The sequence below is a fragment of the Neovison vison genome, chromosome 9 (genome assembly GCF_020171115.1).
Source record: "Neovison vison isolate M4711 chromosome 9, ASM_NN_V1, whole genome shotgun sequence".
Lineage (NCBI taxonomy): Eukaryota > Metazoa > Chordata > Mammalia > Carnivora > Mustelidae > Neogale > Neogale vison.
In genome coordinates, this window is record NC_058099.1 from 2,968,049 (window position 1) to 2,988,750 (window position 20,702).

At 60.6% G+C, this 20,702-nt stretch overlaps 1 protein-coding gene across 1 annotated transcript in view; it reads right to left on the reverse strand.

The window, feature by feature from the left end:
* Positions 1-20,702, reverse strand: part of QSOX2 (quiescin sulfhydryl oxidase 2) — a 34,452-nt gene that overhangs the window by 9,454 nt on the left and 4,296 nt on the right. The window contains exons 5-11 of the mRNA XM_044264371.1: positions 7,997-8,097; positions 5,814-5,862; positions 5,091-5,196; positions 4,857-4,947; positions 3,399-3,544; positions 2,052-2,186; positions 1,700-1,829 (exon numbers count right to left, since the gene is read on the reverse strand). Of these exons, the coding sequence (XP_044120306.1) occupies positions 1,700-1,829; positions 2,052-2,186; positions 3,399-3,544; positions 4,857-4,947; positions 5,091-5,196; positions 5,814-5,862; positions 7,997-8,097 (758 nt within the window). The remainder of the gene's footprint in view (positions 1-1,699; positions 1,830-2,051; positions 2,187-3,398; positions 3,545-4,856; positions 4,948-5,090; positions 5,197-5,813; positions 5,863-7,996; positions 8,098-20,702) is intronic.

Below are 20,702 nucleotides of genomic sequence, written 5' to 3' on the forward strand. Positions count from 1 at the left end.
ACACGGACCCACCAGTCTGCTGGGAGAGGTCCGAGGGCTCTCCCCTAGTATTGGGGTGGAGGGTCTGTCTGGAGCACAGAGTAGGGGGACGGAGGAGCCGCAGGCGGGTCCCCGGTTCTCACGGCCGCTTGCGCCTCACCCACCAGCTCGGAGCCCCAGCCAGCAACTGCTTCACAGTGACAGACGACATGGCCACGACCTGACTTTTGCATCATGGGGTGGAGGGCCCTGCAGCACTTTCTGGAAGCACGTGACGGACTTATCTGGCCTCGAGCCAACACACGCAGGCCCGCCTGCGGCGCTCCACGCTCCCTCCGCCTCCCCTCTGCTGTCTGACTACGGAACCCCGTGGCAGGGGCGCACCCCACAGGGGCTCTCACCCCGGAGGGCGCGTGTGCTGGTTAATGGAGGGTCTGTGCCCGCCGCGCAGCTGCGCAGCTGCGGCCCCTCACGCTCAGAGCAGCACCGGCTCCGCAACCGGCGGGCGTGGCCCTTCCCCGAGCACCCGACACAGCGCCCAGAGCTCAGAGTCGGCAGAGGCCCAGCGGCCCAGGGCCAGCACAGCTCACAGCTGCAGAACCCTGTTTCCCGCACGTCACAACGTGCTGCTAGCGACACGCCGGCCTCTAGCTTCTGGGTCCCGCCAAGCTTCAGAAAGAACAACGGACGGTCACCCTGACCACAGAGCTGCGCGCCTGAGGCAGAGGACGAGGAGGCAGAGGACGGAGGACCGCGGGGCTCTGAGCCGGGACCGGCACCGCGGGCCACCGCCTGCCTACACCACCTTTCTTCACTGGGAACACATCACGTGGCTCGCTACTCCTGGGGCTGTGAGTCTGGCCTGCCTTCTCTTTCCGAAGTGACGGGACACAAGTGTGCGACACACCGTGGAAGTGTTGAACAGGAATTACTGTACCAAGCCCCTTACCTGATGCGAGAGAAGCCCTTTATCTATTTTTAAGTCATCACTATGCCCAGTGTGGGGCCTGAACCCCCAACCCTGAAATCAAGAGCTGCAGAGCCATCGACAGAGCCGGGTGCCCCGAGGAAGTCCTTCCGAGCAAAGCTTCCCTTTCTTCGAGACAACAGGCATGACTGCAATGCCAGACATGGGGCAAAGGGCTTTGTCCTCAGGCCACTGTGACCGAGGCCTTCCCCGACGTGAGAGCGCAGAGGGGCCCCAGGCACTCCTTGGGGAAGAGGGATGACCTCCTGCTTCCCGCTGCTCTGGCCCAGGGAAAACAGCAGGCCTTGGGTTCTTGGCCCGGGAATTAAGGGCTCATGGCAGAAAGGGGACCCAACAGCCACAGCTCCCGAACGACACTAACCCACCTGTGCACCCTCACCGCTCCGCCCACCAGTGAAGGTGGGGTGCTGCCACCCCTGCACCCGGCCCACTGGACACCCTGCACAGGGAGGGCTGCTGGGCGGCCTCCTCCTGCCCTCTGCCTGCCGTAGCCTCCCTGCTCCGTCCCCAGCCCCGCCCTGACACCTCATCTGGTCACCCGGCAAGCAGCGACCTGGCCTCCGCCACATGACCGGGGCTCAGAACTGGCGCGTGCTGAGCAGGGACGAAGCCAGCGCAGGCCCGCGCCGCTGGAGACAGAGCAGTCCTCCAACTGAGGCCGGCTGTGATCCCTGCCACACCCCCGGGTGCCCTCCTGAGCACCCCCTGTGGCCCAGGTGAGACGCGGCGCACCCTGGCGAGGACGGTGACGAAGTCCTTGAGTGTCCGCAGCTCGGCCCCCGCAAGGGCCTTGTGGGCGGCCAGCTCTCCCCTCAGGAGGTGGTGCAGCCCCGACTCCAGGTCCGCCGTGTAGAGCTTCGACCTGAGAGCAAACACCGCAGGGCCGGCTGAGCCCCTTCGTCGCCTGAACGTGCTCTCCCCCTGCGCCCGCCCCTGAGGGACCCCTGCCACCACCCCCAGGACGACAGCGACACCTCCCCCACAGCCGGCAGGGGCGTGTCTGAGCGAAGCCCACCGCTCAGGGCTGCAGGGGCGCCCGTGCATGCAGCCTCGCCCGGGACAGCTCAGGCCGGAGGGTACCTGCCTGTCAAATTCTCTCCAAACCACGACTTCGGGATTCTCGTCCTTGTTGGGTTTTTCAGGCAACGAAAGCAATTTTTTCCTCACATCCGGCAACGACTTCAAATAAGAGGAAAAAAACGATCGGAGGGGCTTCCCGCTGCGAGAAAGGGGGCCAGGTGTGGGCGCGGGCCAGGGCGCCTCCAGGGGCCTGGTCCCCCTCCGCAGGTGTCGGAGCACGCGCCGGTCACCCAGGCACCCGGTTCCCCGAGCGAGAAGAGCCCTCCCTCTGCAATGGACGGAGCCTGTCCGGACGCCCCAGCCCACCCACGCTCTGGGCCTTCATTGCAAGCTTGTGGGATGCAGGCAGCGCAGCGGGCCAGCCCCCAACCTGGGCAGAAATCACCGAGCTGTAGCCACAATGAGGACCAGTAACAGGTTTCCTCAGCTGCGGCTTCTGGCATACCCAGGACCTCTGCCGGTACCCTGCCAGCTGCAAGGAGGGTGTCATACAGTCGGGGCCACGGGGGCATCCGGGGGCCGGGGGGCCCACACCCGGGTGGGGAGGAGCACGCACTCAGGGTGTGTAAAGTGATTCCCGAGCCCTCCAAAGGAGCTCAGGGCTTATCAATGACATTCATGGCTCCTTCTGGCTCCAGTATCCGCGTCACTTCATGTGGAGAAGTGCTACAGACGGGGCTTTTATGTAGAACAAGCGTTTTTCTTCAAAATGGCATTCCGCTCAGGGACACTCTGTCGGGGATAGCTCCTGTTGCAGATGTGGCGCTGGCATCCTCTGCTGCAGGGCCAGCCCCAGAGGGCCCGGCCGGGACAAGCCCGCTCGCAGAGGACGGCATGAGCGACCCAATCTACGGAGGTGGCCACACCCACCCTGACTTCTGCTTCTTAAGAAGGGAAACCTACCCAAGGACGGGGGCACATCCGAGGCTCTGGGGAGGCCTCTTCCCAGACGAGCCAGGAGCCCAGGGATGGAGGAAGCGCGTCCTGGCTGAGCCGCGTCCCAGTACACTGAGACGCGCCAAGAGCAGCCGAGTCATGGCCGGCTATGTGGGCACCTCCAAGCCAGGGGCTGGGCGGGCAACCCCCAGGGCAGGCAGGCCTCCTGGGGCTAGGGCAGACACCACAGGCCCCAGGACCCCATCTCACCTTCCCACCTACGGCTCTTCCCACCCTGCATCGGGCTGTTCACTTTCTAGTGGCACTTGGGGCGTGCAGATGGCGTCCAGGCGGGTTCTGTGCTCGTAACTGTGACGAGGCGCGTGGCATCTTGCCCAGAGGAGGCTCCCACATTTGGAGGGGTCTCCAGATCCTACCAGAGGTCGCAAGACTCCTGAGGCCAAATGGCACTTACACATTAATTAATCCACGCGTCCCATTTGGGTAAATCAAGTAACAGGAGGGAAGGGAAGAGACACCGAGTTTCTCCAGGAAGCCCTTCTCTGCGTTCAGCACTCTCTTCACCACGATGTTCTCGTACGGAAGCAGGTCTAAGATGACCTGTGGACGGAGAAAGCAATGTCACCTTCCTTGTGGAGGGCCGCGTCTCAGGAAACGTCGCCCTGACCCATCCCAAAGCAGCGTGAGCATGAACACCGTGAACGGCGTTATCTGGACGAAGCCCGTCCTTCCCTCCCCGCCTCCCCCGTCCAGCCCTGCTCAGGCTGAGGGCACAGGCACAGGGACGGAGCAGCAGAAGGACCACAGCAGCAAATCCGTAGGAGCTGGAACAGCTTGAGAGATGACCCCCAAGCCTGGCGCGCCACCAACGCGATCGGGTGCGGAGCCCACACCTGTCAACTTCTTTCAGCCAAAGGGTACGCGTGTCCCAAGCGGGGGCGTTGCCGGAGGGGCGCACCAGGCTCTCCACACCCAGCCCCACTGCAGAGTGCCCTCCGGGGAATGGCCGCAGCCACCCGCCCTGGGGACAGCCCCTGCCCGTCATCCCTGCGTGTGGGAAGGGAGGGGAGCCCGAGGACACAAGTGCACATCAGGGAGAGGCAGCCCTGGGACAGCGTGGGGGGTGCCAGGTGAGAATGCCGGGTCCTGCTGCTGGTGGCTCCTCCTGGCCTCCCCGCCGCCCAGGGAGCTCCGGTCAGCCACAGAGACGGCGGCACGATTTCGCCGGAACTCGGGAGGCACAGGCACAGCACGGTGTTCAGACTGCTGACCCTCGTAGCCTCCGCGTGAGCGCGCACCGGCCAGCGCACCCGCCAGGAGCACACCGTGTCCTGCCTCCCCTCCCAGAGCTCCCCGAGGCGCCGCCATGGCCAGGAGGCAGGCAGCACCGTGAGCGGAAGGACGAGGAAGGCGCTGGGCACAAGCAGGAGAGCCCCAGCCGCCAGCCGCTGCCTCCGCCCTCTGAGGGACCTTCCGTCCTCCACGCCGTAGTCTGGCACCAGGGGCAGGGGCTTCAGACCCCATGTATGGAAAAAGAACAGAAGAAAGCTCCACCGTAGAAACGATGTTTTATATCATCTTGGACCTGGCGGCAAAGTTGAGTGTTTCTAACACAGCCAAGAAAAGATCCTGATGGCGATGCCTATGAGTAAGAAATGAAGAACCTCGAGGGAAGAGGCAGGGCGCCCTGAAAGCTGGGTCTGGGGGGCCCCACTTGGGCCCCCGCTTCGCCATCGAGCCCCCGTCTCAGTGTTTTCTGCGAACCAGCCAATCCGCTGAGGGACACAATGCCCCAAGAATCAACAGGAGCGAGATGCAGGAAGGCCAGAGGCAGGAGGAGGAGGTCATTACCGAGGGGGAACCGAATCGCGGCACGCTCACGGACAGATGGGGACAGACACGGACACGGTACCTCACGGCCGACATAGGAGCCGTGGCTCTCAAACAGGACGGCCACGTAATGGCCACTGCGAGTGTCCACAAGGGAAAGGACGTCGCTGGGCCTTGGAGAGAAACAAAGAGGCTTTCAGGGCTTCCGAGGGCAGCGGGCTGGCCCTCCCATGCAGCACCCACACCACTTAATGCAATCCGTGTTGACGGAATTCGGCTCCAGTCCCGACACTCCCCTCTTCACGCAAGTACGCACGGAATGGGGTCCAACGGCGGGCAAGCAGGCGGCCTGTCTCCGTCCGTGTGGTTCTGCAGGAAGTCAACCATCGTCCGCCTCACCGTCTGCAGCTCTCGGTCGGGCCCTGCGGGCAGGCGTGCCATTGTCACCGCGCAGAGTGCCACCGCCCCAGGGCCCCACCCGGCACCGCACGGACACGGGCAGGACGCACCGATGGTTGTCGACAGACCACGGTGGGTGCACAGGACAGAGCACACGGTGACTGCTGTGGGGACAAACGGGCACCAGGGGCCAATCTCACACACACGGCGTGGAGACGGAGCGTTCGGAACACCCTGGTTGACCCTGTTGGAGACCCGCTGTCCCCGGGACCCTGACCTGGGCACTGGCTCCCAGGGTGGGGGTGGGGTCCCTCATACAATTCACTAGGCAAGCACGTAGTTCATGAACTTCTCCAAATATTTTTTGAGTAAGGAGTTTACTTAAAAAAAAAAAAAAAAAAGATTTCACTGTCAAATTTAGCAAGGAAGGCAAACCCTGGAATAAAAAATTGTTGCCGAAATTATGGCACTGCTTGAGCTGTCCGAGGACAGGTGGTCAGAGGTGCCGACGCGGATTCGCTGATGCTGGCGTGGAGGCCCACGGACCCCGTCCCACGGGCTCCCTGCTCTCCTGACATCACCTTCGCTTGAACAGGTTTATGAGGCGACTCTGACAACAAAATATAAAACTTGTCTTTACCTTTAAAATTTTCTCCAGTTGTAAAGTCCTTTGTAAACGCCTTGAAATACTAAGAGAAAAAAACACAGAACAAGTAATGAACAGCCAGACCTGGTGTCTGTGCACATGTTTAATCTCTTGTTTCTTTTTAAAGATTTTTTTTTAATTTATTTGACAGAGATCACAAGTAGGCAGAGAGGCAGGCAGAGAGAGGGGGGAAGAAGGTTCCCCGCCGAGCAGAGAGCCCAATGCGGGGCTCGATCCCAGGACCCTGAGATCATGACCTGAGCCAAAGGCAGATGGCTTAACCTGCTAAGCCCCTGAGGTGCCCCCGTGCAAATGTTTAATCTTGAAGCAAGAAAATGACCATCGTCTTAAAAGAGCTTGAGTTAATCTGCTCCAGCAAGTTCCCGTTAACTGAAAAGGAGCCGCACATTTCCATGCACGTCTGCAGCCATCCGTGTTTCCGGGCAGACACATCGGGGTTCTGTGATCTACAGTCTCTGACCCAGCAGGGCCAGAAGCCAGGCCGTGCAGCTGGTGCTTTCCCTGACTCCCGGCACCAACGTGCATCCTAGTGGCCGGCTCTGACCTATGGGGCGGGTGACAGATGCCACAGGACATCTCGGGGTGGAAGAAAAGAAACTCTTCAAGTTAAAAACCTTCTTCGCTAGAAGAGATGCGGAAGAGGGTAGAACAGCAAACCGGGGGACGAGCCTCTCTGTTCTCGCACTGAAAGAAAGGTCAGTGTCAAGAACATGCCCGGGACTCCTGCCGATCAGTCACGAAAGCTGCAAAGCCCCGAGCGCGATCAGGCACACGGAAGGAGCAGTTGAGGGACACGGCGCCCGTGAACAGAAGACGTAGCCGCGGTCACGCAGACAGGCGTTCTCAGGGCTCCGGAGCCACCGCCGAGGGTGCAGGAGCTCTCGGCAACCCTGTTCAGCGGAAGACCAAAGGCCTGGGGCTCACAGCCGGCACAGCACCCTGCGTGTGGCGCTAAAACACAGTAAAACTCACACAGGGAAGGTGAGGGCGAGGCTGGGAAGTTCTGGAGGAGCGTCCCTGGGGGCGGAGGCGCGACTGCCACGGAGCCCGGCCACGGGAGCAGCAGGACAGCACCCGGCCCCAGGCTGCACGGAGCTAGAAGGGTTTTGGGGCTAGAAGACTCAGGGCCTCCAAGCTTCCTCAGAGGCCGCTGTTTTCTGGGATGTAAATACCATCCCGATGCACCCTGCTCCCACACGGGACCGCAGCGCACACACAGGTGCACACGGTCCCTACATGTGCACCTTCGGAACCTTCTCAACAGATCTGTTTACTCTCGGCGCTCCCGTGGAAGAAAAGGGTAAGATCAGGGCGCTTGGGTGGCTCAGTCATTAAGCATCTGCCTTCGGCTCAGGTCATATCCCGGGTCCTGGGACTGAGCCCCACATAGGGCTCTCTGCTCAGCGGGAAGCCTGCTTCTCCCTCTCTGACTCCCCCCATTTGGGTTCCCTCTCTCGCTGTCTCTCTCTGTCAAATAAATAAAAACTTTTTTTTTTTTTAAAGATTATTTATTTATTTATTTATTTACTTGACAGATCACAAGCAGGCAGAGAGGCGGGCAGAGAGAGAGGAGGAAGCAGGCTCCCTGCTGAGCAGAGAGCCCGATGCGGGACTCAATCCCAGGACCCTTAGATCATGACCTGAGCCGAAGGCAGAGGCTCAACCCTCTGAGCCCCCCAGGCACCTCAAATAAATAAAATCTTAAAAAAAAAAAAAAAAAAAAAAAAAAGACACAGTGAAACCTGCCTGTAGGGCCACCCGAAGGCCACCTGCCAGTGTCGCTCTGACAACCTGACCCACCATATACATGGTGCGCCAGAGGGCCCCGAGCCAGACACAGGCCACACAGACAGGGGAGCAGGAAGACAGACCTGGCCTGGGGAGCCCACGGTGGCTCCCTAGCATGGCCATACCCACCGGGTCTGTGGCTGCAGACCCCACCCTCCTCTGCTACTGCTACAGCCCCCCACGACACATACAGCCCAAGAGGGTGGAACGCCAGGGGTGACCCTGTGCAAACGAGTTCCTGCCGAGTCCCAAGTGACAGCCCCCCACATGCCCGGGTGCAGGAGTTACACACGCAGTAGATCTCGTGGGCAGGTGCCCCTTGGGTGGAACGGGAGGAGAGCCGGCCGCGAGACAGGCAGGGTGCTCACCCGGAAGGTGGGGTAGAAGTGGATGTCATAGGCTCGGCACACCTCGTAGTTCTCCTCCTCTCCGCAGTCCAGAGCCGCAACGCGGATGGCAGCAGACCAGTCTGAAAAGCAGGAGCGTGACCTTCAGTGTGGCTGTGTGCCCGCATCCGCATGGGCCACTGGCTCACCGGCCCACGCCCCCCTCCGGTCCCGAATCTAGCCCTCACGTGCCCAGAGCATTCCTGCGTCAGGCTGGAGGGGGGAACACAGCCTCCCCAGGCTGCAGGGCTCTCCCATCGCGGACAACACGGCCCACGGACTTCTGCCCAGTGTGCAAGCCGCCCCGCTCCCACCCGAGCACGGCTCTGCCGGACGGAAGCGGGCGGGTGCTGGCCTTCCCAAGGGGCCGCCGAGAGCGCCCGCAGACGGAGGCCCGGCCGCGCGAGCCTAGCGATGACACTCCTGGGCACTCGTGCAAATGAGAACCTGTGGCCGCGGTGTCTGAGCCGCATTCTTTCGGGGAAGCGACTTCTACCTTCCATGGACACCTCCCCCAGACCCTCAAAGGCTGGCACCGGTCCTAAGAGTAGAACAGGGGCGGTTTCACACATATTTTGCTTATCTTCAAGGATTTTCTCGTGGGAATGTCGCCACATGTGACTACCACAAGGTCTCCGGCCGGGCGGCCCCTGCCTCCAAAACCGCTTCACTCAACAGCCCCGCCGCCCGGTCCCAGCCAGCCGTGGCCGCGGTCACACCGAGTCTCTCTCTCTACCCCCTCAGGATTCAACCTCTCCTTAAGTTTCACTGGTCAGGAGGCTGTGACTACAGCCCTTTGCCCCACGCACTTCCTGCCAAAGACCCCGGGTCCCCCCAACATCAGGCCTGGGCTGACCGCACATCTCTGCTTATCTCCCAGAGCCTGTGTGCACCTGCGTGGGGACTCAAGTCTGAGCCCGGGAGATGGCGCCCAGCTGGCCCTGTGGGTGGGTGACCTCTGGCTCCCTCCCTTCCTCCCTTCTTACAGACAGACCACCCTCCCCCCCCCCCGAACGTGGCCGGTACGTCATCTCATCCCCCATCTGACGGGCGGGACACCTGGGCACAGCGGGGCCTGGCGCACGGCAGCGCCGAGGCGCGGTGCGCACAGGCAGACACGTGCTTCGTTGGCCTGTGACGGCCAGTCTCAAAGGCACGGCTTCCCAAGTATCCTCCAAAAAGGGAGATTCTCTCTTGAAAAGATCTGATCCCTCCCCCGAGGATGTCCCGGTTAACGCTGCCAGACACCTCCCGGCTTCTTAGGGGCAGCCCGAGGAAGCAGGACACGGAGCACGGCGGTCTGCAGACACCGCAGCAGGACGCTCCCCAGGCGGGGCGCTCCCAGCGGAACCCAGGCGCTCCCCAGATGCTGCCCATGGGGCCACCAGGGGCGGTGGGCGGGTCCACTCCTGGTCCCCTGCAGCGAAGGGAGTGCCACGTGGGGGCTCCCGCGGGTCCCGCACAGAGCCCGAGGAGGCCCCATACTGCCAGGCATGCTGACAGGGCACTGTCATCTGGTTAACAATCACGTCACACGGGCTTCCCGGGGCCTCGCTGCAATCTTGAACTTCAGAGGCTACATCGAACACGGGCCTGGGAGGAGAGAAGCCACCAGACACGACCAGATCCCGCACCACACGAGCACTTCTGGACGTGGCCAAGTCCGTAGCCTCCCAGTTTCCCAACTAAGGCACCACTTGTGCTGAAACTACTCGTCCTCCTCCTCCGTCCTCATGAAGCCAGTGACCAGTGTCCACGCCGTGGAAAGACCCACCGCTGGCTTTCACCACCGAGGACCAAACACTGTTCTGCTCATGTTGCTTCCCTGAAACCAAGTCCTGTCCCGAGGCCACTTCAGAGGGCTCCCAGCAAGAATCACAAAACCTTCAGGAACTACAGGTCACATCTTCCTGGAGTCTCGGATTACACGGAACGAAGGAAGGACAGTTAATACTCGCATCCAATTAGGGCAGCAGATGGCCCAGAGCGGGCAGCTCGGTGCGGTGCCAGCAGTGCCCTCCACCGTGGCGCCCCCCCGCACGCCACCCCCTCCACCGCGGCGGCCCCCACCTGCACACGGGGCCCTCCAGGCGGTGGCCTCCACCTGCCACACGGTGCTCTGGGCGGCCTCCATCCTGCACGCTGCCTCCTGCACGGCAGCTGCCCCCGCCCTCCATACGCACCCCCGCGGCCCTGTTGGGGGGGCCTCCCCAGCCTGTCAGCCTCACTTCTCTTCCCATTCATCTTGCCAAAAAGCCTCCTGTCTGCCTCCTCGTCCCTGCCTCACAAGCGCAGGGTTTCACTGTTTACTGGGAATTTCCATGACACACTGTCCTTTCATGCTTAAAAAAATAAAAGCACCCACTGCCCAGAAAGAGTATGTGAGAAAATGAAGACCTGCCCCAAGGGCTAACCCTGAACGTTTGGTAGAACTGCGATGAATAATCAAGCCAGACGCGGAAGCGGGAAAGCAGCGGAAGGAACGCACTCCTCGACGTCCGCGACGGTATGGTTTTCGCGATGGGACTTGGTCTGGCTTCCTTGTTCTGAGTCTTCTTACTAAGCACGTTCCGCACACAAGCAGAGGCACCCCCAGCCCCGGTCTGCGGGGCGGCGGACACTGAGCCCTGTGGCTACTCGTGCGGTGCTCAGTCCCACCTGCCGGGGTTCCCGGTGTAGGGAGGCCCCAAACAGCACCCCACGAAACAGCCCTGGGTCATGACGCTGCCCATGACAATGATGCTGAATCGAACCCGACCCAAGGCCACAGCGGCACCAGCCACACTGCAATAACCCTCCTGAGTCTAACCGGGCACAGAGACAGCGGGAACATGCTGGCTTCCCACGCGGAGGTAAGAACGGCTGTCAGCCCCCGTGAACACCCTGGTAACCCCAAAGGCAGGATTGTGTGCTGCTGTGCCCCGAGAACTACAGGCTGTCTGGCCGCAGGCTCAGCCCGCAGCCCCAGATGAGAGGAAGGGCTGGAAAGCAGCCACTGGTCCCTGTGTCCCTCTGCAGCCGCCCCCCTACCGTGACTCAGCGGTGCCATCCGGGTGCCCAGCTCTGAGCACAAGCAGGATAAAGTCTGTGTCCCCGGGCAGCAGCCAGCAGCCAGGCTCCCACACCTCCTCCAAACCAGCCGCGCTGACTGGGCTGCTCTTTTTCCAGGCAGACCTCCCCCGGGCCCCAACATCTGCCAGCTGTTCCCACATCCTGCACTTCCATGGTAAGAAAAAACATTCTGCTCAAGATTGAAGTATGTGATTCTTCAAATCCTAACCTCAGTTGGAAAGGACCCCTGAGGGTTGCCTAGCCCTCAGCAAGGCATGCATGTCTATAGGCAAGATCACTTTCTGGGTGCCCTCAGAACCTTCCAGATTCTGCACATTTCTGCCATTTCATCAGCTGACTTGTACCCTCATCTCTTCCTCATTCATTCCTCCCCTCAAGTCGGACAGGTCCAAGCGCACTCCTGCCCCAGGACCTTTGCACCTGCTCTTTCTTGGAGGAACATGCTTTCCTCCAACTTGTACTTGCTGCCTTATTCATAGATTTCAACACAAATGTCACCTCCATAGAAAGGCCTGCCCTGACTTTCTGCCCAGGCACAGTTAAAATGGCAAGAAAAGCTCCCCACCAGTCTTGCATCCAAAACAAAGTCAACTACACTGTCCTTCACAAGCTTTCTTACCCAGCCACCACCTGCGGAAGTGTGCCGGGTGGAAGAGGCGGGATGGGGGATGAGGGTCAAAGAGATTAAGGAATCTGCCCGGGGTTCACAATCCGCTTGGTGGCACCACTGTCACCTGCTGTCACAGGCACGCGGAGCACACGCAACACGAGCATGCCGACTGGCATCTTCTCAAGGTTCTGCTCTCCCTTTATCCTACCAGCCCCAGATGAAGACCCTCCCTCCTTCAAATCCAGCCCGCCCCGCCATGCGGCACACGCGTGCTCCTCTGAACCGCACATGGTCAATGTGGAACGGAATCAACCACTCCCTCAACGAGCCTCTGCACTGTCTCCTCGAGAAACACAGAGAAAACCAGTCCTTTGGAAAAACCACTTATCCTTGTATTGCCAGCATCTTTTCTACCATCCCTCCACCAGACCACGGCCCTGCGTGCACTGGCAGGAGCTGTGTCGCTCCACAGGGAGCCCCGCTCCGAGCCGCGGGTGCAGCCGAGCAGCCGGCGCCCCGCACAGAGACACGGCAGAGGGGTTGCTTCCCACTCCCCGTGCCCCCAGGGCCCGTCCCAACCCCCAAGAGCCACGTTGCTCTGCAAGGGCGGCCACGTCACCACCTGCGTCTCGTGCAGGACTCCATAATCTAAAATGCTCTGACCCACAGCAGCCCAGCTCAGCTCCGTGCCCACGACTGTGACGTGACTTTACAGGCAAGAGAGCCGGCGCCTTGGCCCCACAGGCTAAATGAGGGGCACCCAGTGCCGCCTCCCTTGCCCGGGCCTTGGGGCTGCCCCAGCCGCGAGGAGCCTTCTGCCCCCGAGCTGGGCCATCCTGACTTTGAGGACAGTAACCAGGAAACTGTCTCTTGGCATCACAAAAGCGCCAGGTGGCTGACGGTCCTCACCTCCTCTGCCCCTTCCTCCCCGTGACACCTGTGACACCGTTTTCACCCGAGCATGGCTGTTCTTGCTCATCCCCACGCAGGGCGAGCTGCACACGACAGACAGGCCGATCTCGCTCTGCCAGCGCAGCACGGACGACGTGCCACCCCGGGAACATGGGGGGCGGGACGGGGGATTCTTCTCTGCCTGACAAAGGGGAGGCCTGCGTGCAGAAGCAGGAGACGTCGCCAAGGCAGGCTCTGCTGGCGATGGGCACCAGCAGGGCCCTGGGAGCCGTCCGGGGTGGAGGCTGCCTCTATGCCACACTCCACGGAGATGGCAGCAAGCTGGGACCAGGTACAGCCCCAAGAGGACCCTGATGGCTCCCAAGGAGCAAGGCCATTCTCAACCAGCCACATCGTCAGGACAGGCCCCCCTCTCGCCCTGCTGCGTCTAACCTCACACCGCCAATAGCCACACGACACGTCCTTCTTCTGAGGTCACGTCCTCACATGTCCTGGCCTCTGCCCCCTTTACTAAGCTCAGTCCCATCGGGCTTCCAGGTGTCCCTGGCGTGGCCCGTCCCACCCCCGTCCCAGCAGGCCCGTCTGGAGCAGACAAAGGGCAGGCGGTGCACATGGCACCAGGACACCCGTCAGGCGGCCCGCGCAGCCCCATCCTGCTCTGCCTCTTACCGGGTCTGGAGAACCTGCGCAGCCTCGTGGGCACAACACAGAGGCCAGACAACACCTCGCTCCAAGGGGGGCGTGAGGACAGGTGGGCTGGCAGCCCCACGCACGGCACGGCGGCTTGGCGTCTGCTGCTAGAAAGTGTCCCGAGCACTCCCCACAGCCGTGGCGCGGCAGCGGACACCGCACCCACGCAGGCCAGTGGCAAACTCCGAGTGACCCTGCGAATTGCCGTCCTCACAGACGGCGGCGACTGACCAGGGTCCCAGAGGCAGGGACAGAAGGGGAGAGGCCAGCAGGCAGCTCGGGTGGGGGGTTGGCCAGCATGAGTGGCTCCAGAGTCAGGGGCTGGCCCAGGCCTGTGAGGGTGCGGGTCTCGGGAGGGACTGACACACTGCAGGGGAGGAGTGACATCACTCTGAGCGGCAGCGCGGGCTCCTGGGGGCACAGAGACTGCAGACTGGTTGCCGCCCCCCGTCTTGGCACCCAGGAATACGGGGCACGGTGGCCCTCCGGGGGCTCTGGCAGCTACGGTGAGCGAGGTCGGGACAGTTCCTCTTTGGGTCAGTGACCAGCCTAGCACCGGGATTCTGGGTAGACAATGTCCTTCCTGACCCATCCTGTACCCCTAGGCAGGTCCAATGTTCACATGTGGCCACCCCAGTTGGGCCCCATGGACTCTGGAAGAACTGGGCACAGCTCGCTGGCACTGGAGCAATTACCCTCTAAAGTCGCCGGGCTTAGGGCCAGGGTGCAGAGCGGCCGACCCATTGGATGTGGAGCCTGAGCCCTCCCCACACGCCCCACCAGGCTGTCCCAAGCACAACCTCCCAAAAGACAACGGAAGGAGGTCCCTTGGTCCTGCCCGCCCTGTCCCCTGGAAGTGGGGAGCCAGCTCTCCTCTCAGGGGCGCCGGCTGCCTTCCCAGGTGAGGAGGAGTCGGGGCTGCTGGGCTCGGGGGATGTGCAGGGTCTGGGCTGCAGATATGCCCACGGGGAAACTAGAGGAGGTGGCCCAGACTGCAGTCACCAACTCTCGGCTTTTCAGCCTGCCAAGTCCTCCAACTTCCCCAGGCACCCAGGAGGTGGACCCTGCCTTTTGAAATAGGGCACAACTGCTGATGGCTTAAAAATGAAAAAGATAAAAGAAAACCTCGGTTCCCCTGGATTTTAACCACTGCTTGTCCTCATCCCGCGGTGAAAGGGCCAGAGGTGCCGTGCTACCCACGGAGTGCAGGTGCTCGGGATGCCGACTGCTGCCCAACCGCCCCACGGGGGCTCCGAGGAAACTTCGCGCCCAAGAGGCCCCCCTCTGCCGCCTCTGGGAAACCAGACACTTGGTAACTTCGCCCACGTGAGGGCTCCAGACCCTGCATCCACTCGCGGCGAGTGTCAGGGTCCAATTTCCAAACAGTCAGAGGCATGACTCGTGCAGACACAGGACAAACGGGCACCCACGGTGCTCAGACTGAGCGCTGAAGGAGCGGGTCAGGGGCACGTGGACGGAGCACCCGGCCTGCCAGGAGCTGCTGGCTCCGAGACACAGCAGGGGAACGCCCAGGAGGGCAGGAAGCCCCCAGCTGCTGGGTTCCCCTTTCCACCCGACAGGACTCTGTTCCTCCATCAGATGAGGGGGTGAGTCAGAGCCCTTAACCAAGAGTGAGCGCGCCATGTCCAACACGGAACGTCCCTCGGAAAACTAGCCCCAGGGGGAGCCCGTGACACGAGGCTCGAGGACATGGAGAGGACACGCCAGCCCTCTTGTTCACAGTTCCAGGTTTCAGACAACGTTTCATAACGGCAGGACGTAGAAGAAAACTAGCCCAGCATGAAAGTGGCCCAGTGCAGGGGCATGGGGTATGCCCCTGAAATGCACGCGGGAAATGCCCGCGCCTGCTGTGCTCCCCAGAGGGAAGACGTCCCACTTGGTGAGCTTTGACCAAAACTCATGGATCCGAAAACACAGCACTGCCTAGAACAGTTCTCCTTCCTGTCCACAAACTAAGAAGGGTCAACTCCAAGACCCTGCCTGCAGCAGAAAGACAAGTGTCCCCACCCCCCGCGGTTCTTCTCCCGGAATCTGCCGCCCCGGGTCCATCAGTGCCCCCTGGAGGCGGCCGGTGCTGGTAGCGCAGGCTCACCCTGCTCGGGTCACTCCTGGCCCTCGGTTCTCCGGGGCCAGCCACATTTTTAAACCGAGAAACCAGATCATATAACCGCCTACTTAAAGCCATTCCTCCTTCCTGCAGTCCGTCCAGCCTACAAGCCTGGAGCCACAGGTCCCGCCGGCTGCCTGACCCACCAGAAAGCCCCCGCCGGTTCGCCACCGGACAGCTGTGGTGGCCCCCTGCAGTCCTCGGATGCCCGTGGTCCTGCCCGTCTCGGGGCTGTGGCGCGCCCCTCATGTTCTGAGTGTCACATGCCACCCGACGCCTTCCCCCGCCACCTAGTGTCCATGCAATCTTCCGGTTTACTCTCCTAGGACTCATGACCTTCCATTAGCCTCATTTTGTGTTTCTGTTCACTGTCCCTTCCTCTGAGGCACAAGGCTCCACTCGGCTCTCCGCTGTCTTGTTCACGGTTTCTCACACCTACCAGGACCACACAGAACATACTCAGGACAAGTTCCAACATGCAGGACCGACGCAGGGCGGACATCAGATTCTACTTCCATAGGGAGCACGAGGGAGCACGGACGGGGCGAGGACAGAGCCACGGGCCAGCACACAGAGGCCGTCGGTACACCGGTCCTCAAGTCCTCCGCGAGCTCGGCCGGCTGGCCAGTCGGCCCGCCGGAAAGCGGCGGCTGAGTGGAGGGGCGGGCTGATGCCTCACCAGGCCTTTGTCCGTCTGGGAAAGGAAGCCTGGCCGCGCTGGGCTGGGCGGGAAAGCAGCAGAGGGAGAATTTCGGTTTACGCGCTGGCAGATGGAGGCATTCACGCAAACACAAAAGAGACGGTCTATTTTATCAAGTAAAATGCAAACTATTTCAAAGGTCTAGCTTCGGGGTACTTGCCTCATTCAACTGTACCCTCCCCACCTCCTGCCTTTCCCACCTGTCTAGACCCCACCATAGAAAGGACAGAAACACTCTAAACTGAATGCAAACGGCCTGGTTGACAAAATGTCAGGCCACCCCAACCAGACGGGGGGAGGGCACCAGCTGGGAGGCCCTGCGGCCTCCAGGGGCACCCACAGGAGTCTGCAAGCCACGCTCTGCTCTGCTCAGGCCTGCCCACTTTCAGTACCACAGGCTGAAAACGTATCTGTCAAAGACGTAAGCTTCTGTGTACAGCAAACTGAAATTTATTTCAAGTTTACCCTTCAAGTAACTCTATTCTTAACTTACAGGACTGAACCTCGTACCACTACTTGCCAAGCTCTAATAAAACGTCTTTGTAAGTCTGATTTGCAGGCAAGCATCAATCTGTCCTAGAAAATGATCCCAGTACGGAGCCGTTCCCCCCGGGCTTGGAGAGGGAGCAAGAGGAGGGTTGTCTGGAAGGCAGAGCCGCACGGGGCGGAGGGGGGCGGGTGTTCTCCCTCCAGGTGAAGCCACGGTGGTGGGTTTGCACGTTCCAGCCACCGGAGGACACTCATTCCCCCTGTGCAGGCCCCTTCCTGCTTCAGCAAGGTCTTCTTGGACAGGCTCCAAGTTCAAGAGCAAGTTTAAGCTACACAGGCCTGGGTAGGGGCAGCTGGCTGGCTTAGTTGAGTGTCCGACTCAGGATCTCAGCTCAGGTCACTATCTCAGGGTTCAAGCCCTGTGCTGGGCTCCACGCTGGGCAAGGAGCTTACACTTAAAAAAAAAAGCATACGTAAGTCTGGGTAGAAATCGAGCCCAAGCAGTGCGCAGCAGAGTCCAGCCTGAGCCACCCAGGAGTTACTGGAGGTGGATGGAGTCCGGGCACACTCCGCTCAGCGTCCTCTGGGAGTGGAGGGTCTCCGCGGCGCTCCCACCCCAGCACAGGGGTGAAATGAGCTCCACACAGAGTCCTGGGCGGCTGTTCCAGAGCCTGATGGGACACTGCCGTCCTGGCCGCAAGCCTCTCTCCTGGCAAACGGCTGAAGCCTCACAATGCTGGCCAGAGAGAGGAAAAGCCCCCGTTCCCCGCGCTCGTCTTCCCGGCGCCCTGATGCCCTGGTTCTCACACCTGGCATCACTGAGCTCGGCAGCGCCGCAGTGGTGCTCCTCTGGCCACGGTCATCACAGTCTGTGTCTCACGGGCGAGTCTCACTTGGGGCTAACCACAGCTACCTGGGCCAGGGGTGGGGGGCACAACAGGCCTTCCTGGGGCCATAACAGGCGGATGTCACCCCTGCCTGCTTCCCACCTTCTGTCCACCCTCTCCAGGGTCCAGGCAGACTCCCGGAAGCCTCCTGCAGCTCCCCACCTTGCACACCCCTGCAGGCGCACTGACCGGTCGCTCTTGCGGGTGTTGTCACCCCTCCCCCATCAGCCGCCAGCCCTACTCTCCACTCTCTGCTTGAACGTGGGCCCATGGGGGACACCAAGCAGTTCTAGTTCATCTCCAAGAGGCCAGCGTGGGCGGGAAGACCAGACTGCATGGTGAGCTCAAGGGGGGCAAGCCGGAGCAGACTCTGGGCAGGAATGAGCACCTGCCTCGTGGCCACCACACAGAGGGAGCCGCGGGTCCTGTCACTCAGCTGTGTGACCCTAAGAGAACCACTCGGCGTCGCGCCGCCTCCAGGCCTCACCATCCAGGACAGGGGTGACACGGACAACCCCTCACAGAGCGGGAAGAGCAGGTGTGCGCTGTGACTGCCCGCTCCGGCTCCCCTTTGAGCCTTGCCTAGGACTCCAGCGCTGTTGCAGAAAATCTGCCTGCTTCCGCAAGGGAGTACAGGCGAGACCCACAGGAACAGAGGCTGAGGCCTTGGTGACCCTGACAGGGACACTCTTTGGGATGACCAAGTTTCTGTCGAGCTAGTTCAGAGACAGCTCACGGGCCCAGTCGGTGGCAGCATCACGGGCGGAGCGAACTCCACGGCTCTGCTCGGGGCTACATGATTTCCAGGAACACAGCAGGGTTCTGTTTTGCAAAGGATTTAGAAAGGACAGGCCTAAGCCAGATCCACAAACACTGGCGCAGCATTTGGCGACACCCGACAGTAGACCTTTTGTTTGTTAAGCCTTCTTACAAGGAAAAACACTTATTGCAAAAGCCTTGAAAATGTCAGTGAAGTGTTAAACTTCAACCTAAGTCTTTTAGAAAAACAAAGGCCCCCCTCAGCTGTTCCCAGAGCTGGGAGGAGCCCCACGCCCTGAAGACCACCCCTCCTGCTTCCGTCCCTTCTGAGCAAACGGCAGAGGCCCCTGAGGCAGCGATGGTGGAGGGAAGGCTGGGGAGACAGAGCTCCCCGACTCCAGGCAACCCCACGGGGGAGCCAAGCCTATCCCACTCTCCAGAAGCCTTGAGATGGGGTTGGAGGAGTGGTGTATGGGAAAAGCCGGCTGGGCACTCTCCATTTTAAGAGCGGTGGTGAGAGGCACCTGGGGTGGCCCAGGGCAAGGCCTGTGTGCCCCAGGGACTGGACAGCCGAATTCACAAGGGACTGATGGGGCCAAGCTGTGACAGGAGGAGGAAAGCGTGCATTCACAGGGGGAACAATGGGCATCTGCTCCCCTGTGGGCGGCCAGGGGTGGGGAGAGGGTGCTGCTTCCCTGTGATTCCATGGGGAGTTGGCTGAAAGTAGGCACAAAGAGGACCCTGTGGTAGATCAAGCGGGAAGCAAAGGCTTAGACATAGCACACTCCTTTCCTGAGGAATTCTTGTGTGTGGCGACATCCACGAGGAAGAGGTCATGTGCTGGGATTCCTGGCGCTTTTGGCCACGAGCCTTTCCATGCAGGTGTCTCTGAGGCCCAGTGTCCCTGAGAACAGTGATCCTGCAGATGTGGGGCTTGTGCTGACAGGAGGCTGGGCCTGGGTTGAGGCCCACGTCTAACAAGGCCCCAGGTGACTTCTCTTTGGGGATCCCAAGTGGGCCACTCCCCAGTGCGGAGGGCTCTGCCCAGGTGTCCCTGCAGCTGTCCTCACACCACAGCTGCTTTTCACTTCCAGCCACATCTCCCTTCCACCACAGGCCTGACTTGGACAGCGTCCAATCCTGTTAAGATAACCGTATTCAGCTAACAGCTGAGTTAATCACCCCATTAGGTATGGATTTTACAGCCCTCATTTCTAGAAGGAACCTTCCATCCAGGCTCCATGGCCCCTGACATGCCGGTTCAACACAGAACAGTCTGCAATGTTCGAATCTGGCTCCCAGCATTTGTTTCAGATGCCCAGCCCAGTGAGAGAATCAAAATACGCACAAATAGGTGACAAATGTTTTGCCACAGACAGATTCCCACATTTGCATTTGAATTTACATGTCGCTTCTGCCACTAAAAAACAAATGACAATTGAAAAGTTGTTATTAAAATGCTTGTTTGTTCTCAGAAAAAAGGCTTTAAGAGAACCTTTAAGGGGCAGTCTGTCCACCTCCTAGCCTCTGACCTCGGGCTTAAGAGAACGAGATCAGAGAACAAAGCCTTCAGAATCAAGAATCCCAACACGCAGGGACGCCCGAGCCAGGCGGTTGGGCGCCTGCCTTTGGTTTGGGTCATGATCTCAGGGTCCTGGGATCGAGCCTGCGTGGTCAGGCTCTCGGCTGAGCGGGGAGCCTGCTTCTCCTTATCCCTCTGCCCACCTCTCTGCCTGCTTGTGATCTCTATCAAGTGAGTGAATAAAATCTGTACCAAAAAAAAAAAAAAAAAAAGGCTCCCAACACTCCAAAGTAAGAGAACATATTTTAAAGATAATCATTTGCTGGGGCGCCTGGGTGGCTCAGTGAGTTAAACCTCTGCCTTCGGTTTGGGTCATGATCTCAGGTCCTGGGATCCAGCCCCGCATCAGGCTCTCTGCTCAGCAGGGAGCCCCCCTCCCTCCCTCTCCCTCTCTGCCTACGTGTGATGTCTCTGTCAAATAAACAAATAAAATCTTAAAAATAAAATCAAATCATTTACGATTTTGCACAAAAATCTTATTTAGGTTTTTAAGTAGTGTATGAGTCTGTCCCGTGATGGAGAAAAAATCACAGCAGAGGAAGATGTCAGACCCAGAAACAAAAGCGCAGAAGAAAGTGCAGCAATTTGCTCCGCTCCTGCCCACGGAAACGCGTAATTAGAGGTTAGCGAGCGCCAGCTGGACCGCGGCCGGCCCTCCCCGTGCGGAGGGCAGCTCCGACTCCCGGGCCAGGGAGCTCCACCTCAAAGCTCTGCCAGCTGGCGGGGCGGGTGCCGCGGACGCCCCCCACCGCGCCCCAGCTGAGCCGTGCGGGGCCGGCGAGGAGACCCGGGCCTGGCCCCAGGCGGGCGGCGATACCGTGCGGTCCGGGGCCGGTGCGGGCGGCCCCCGCAGGCGTCT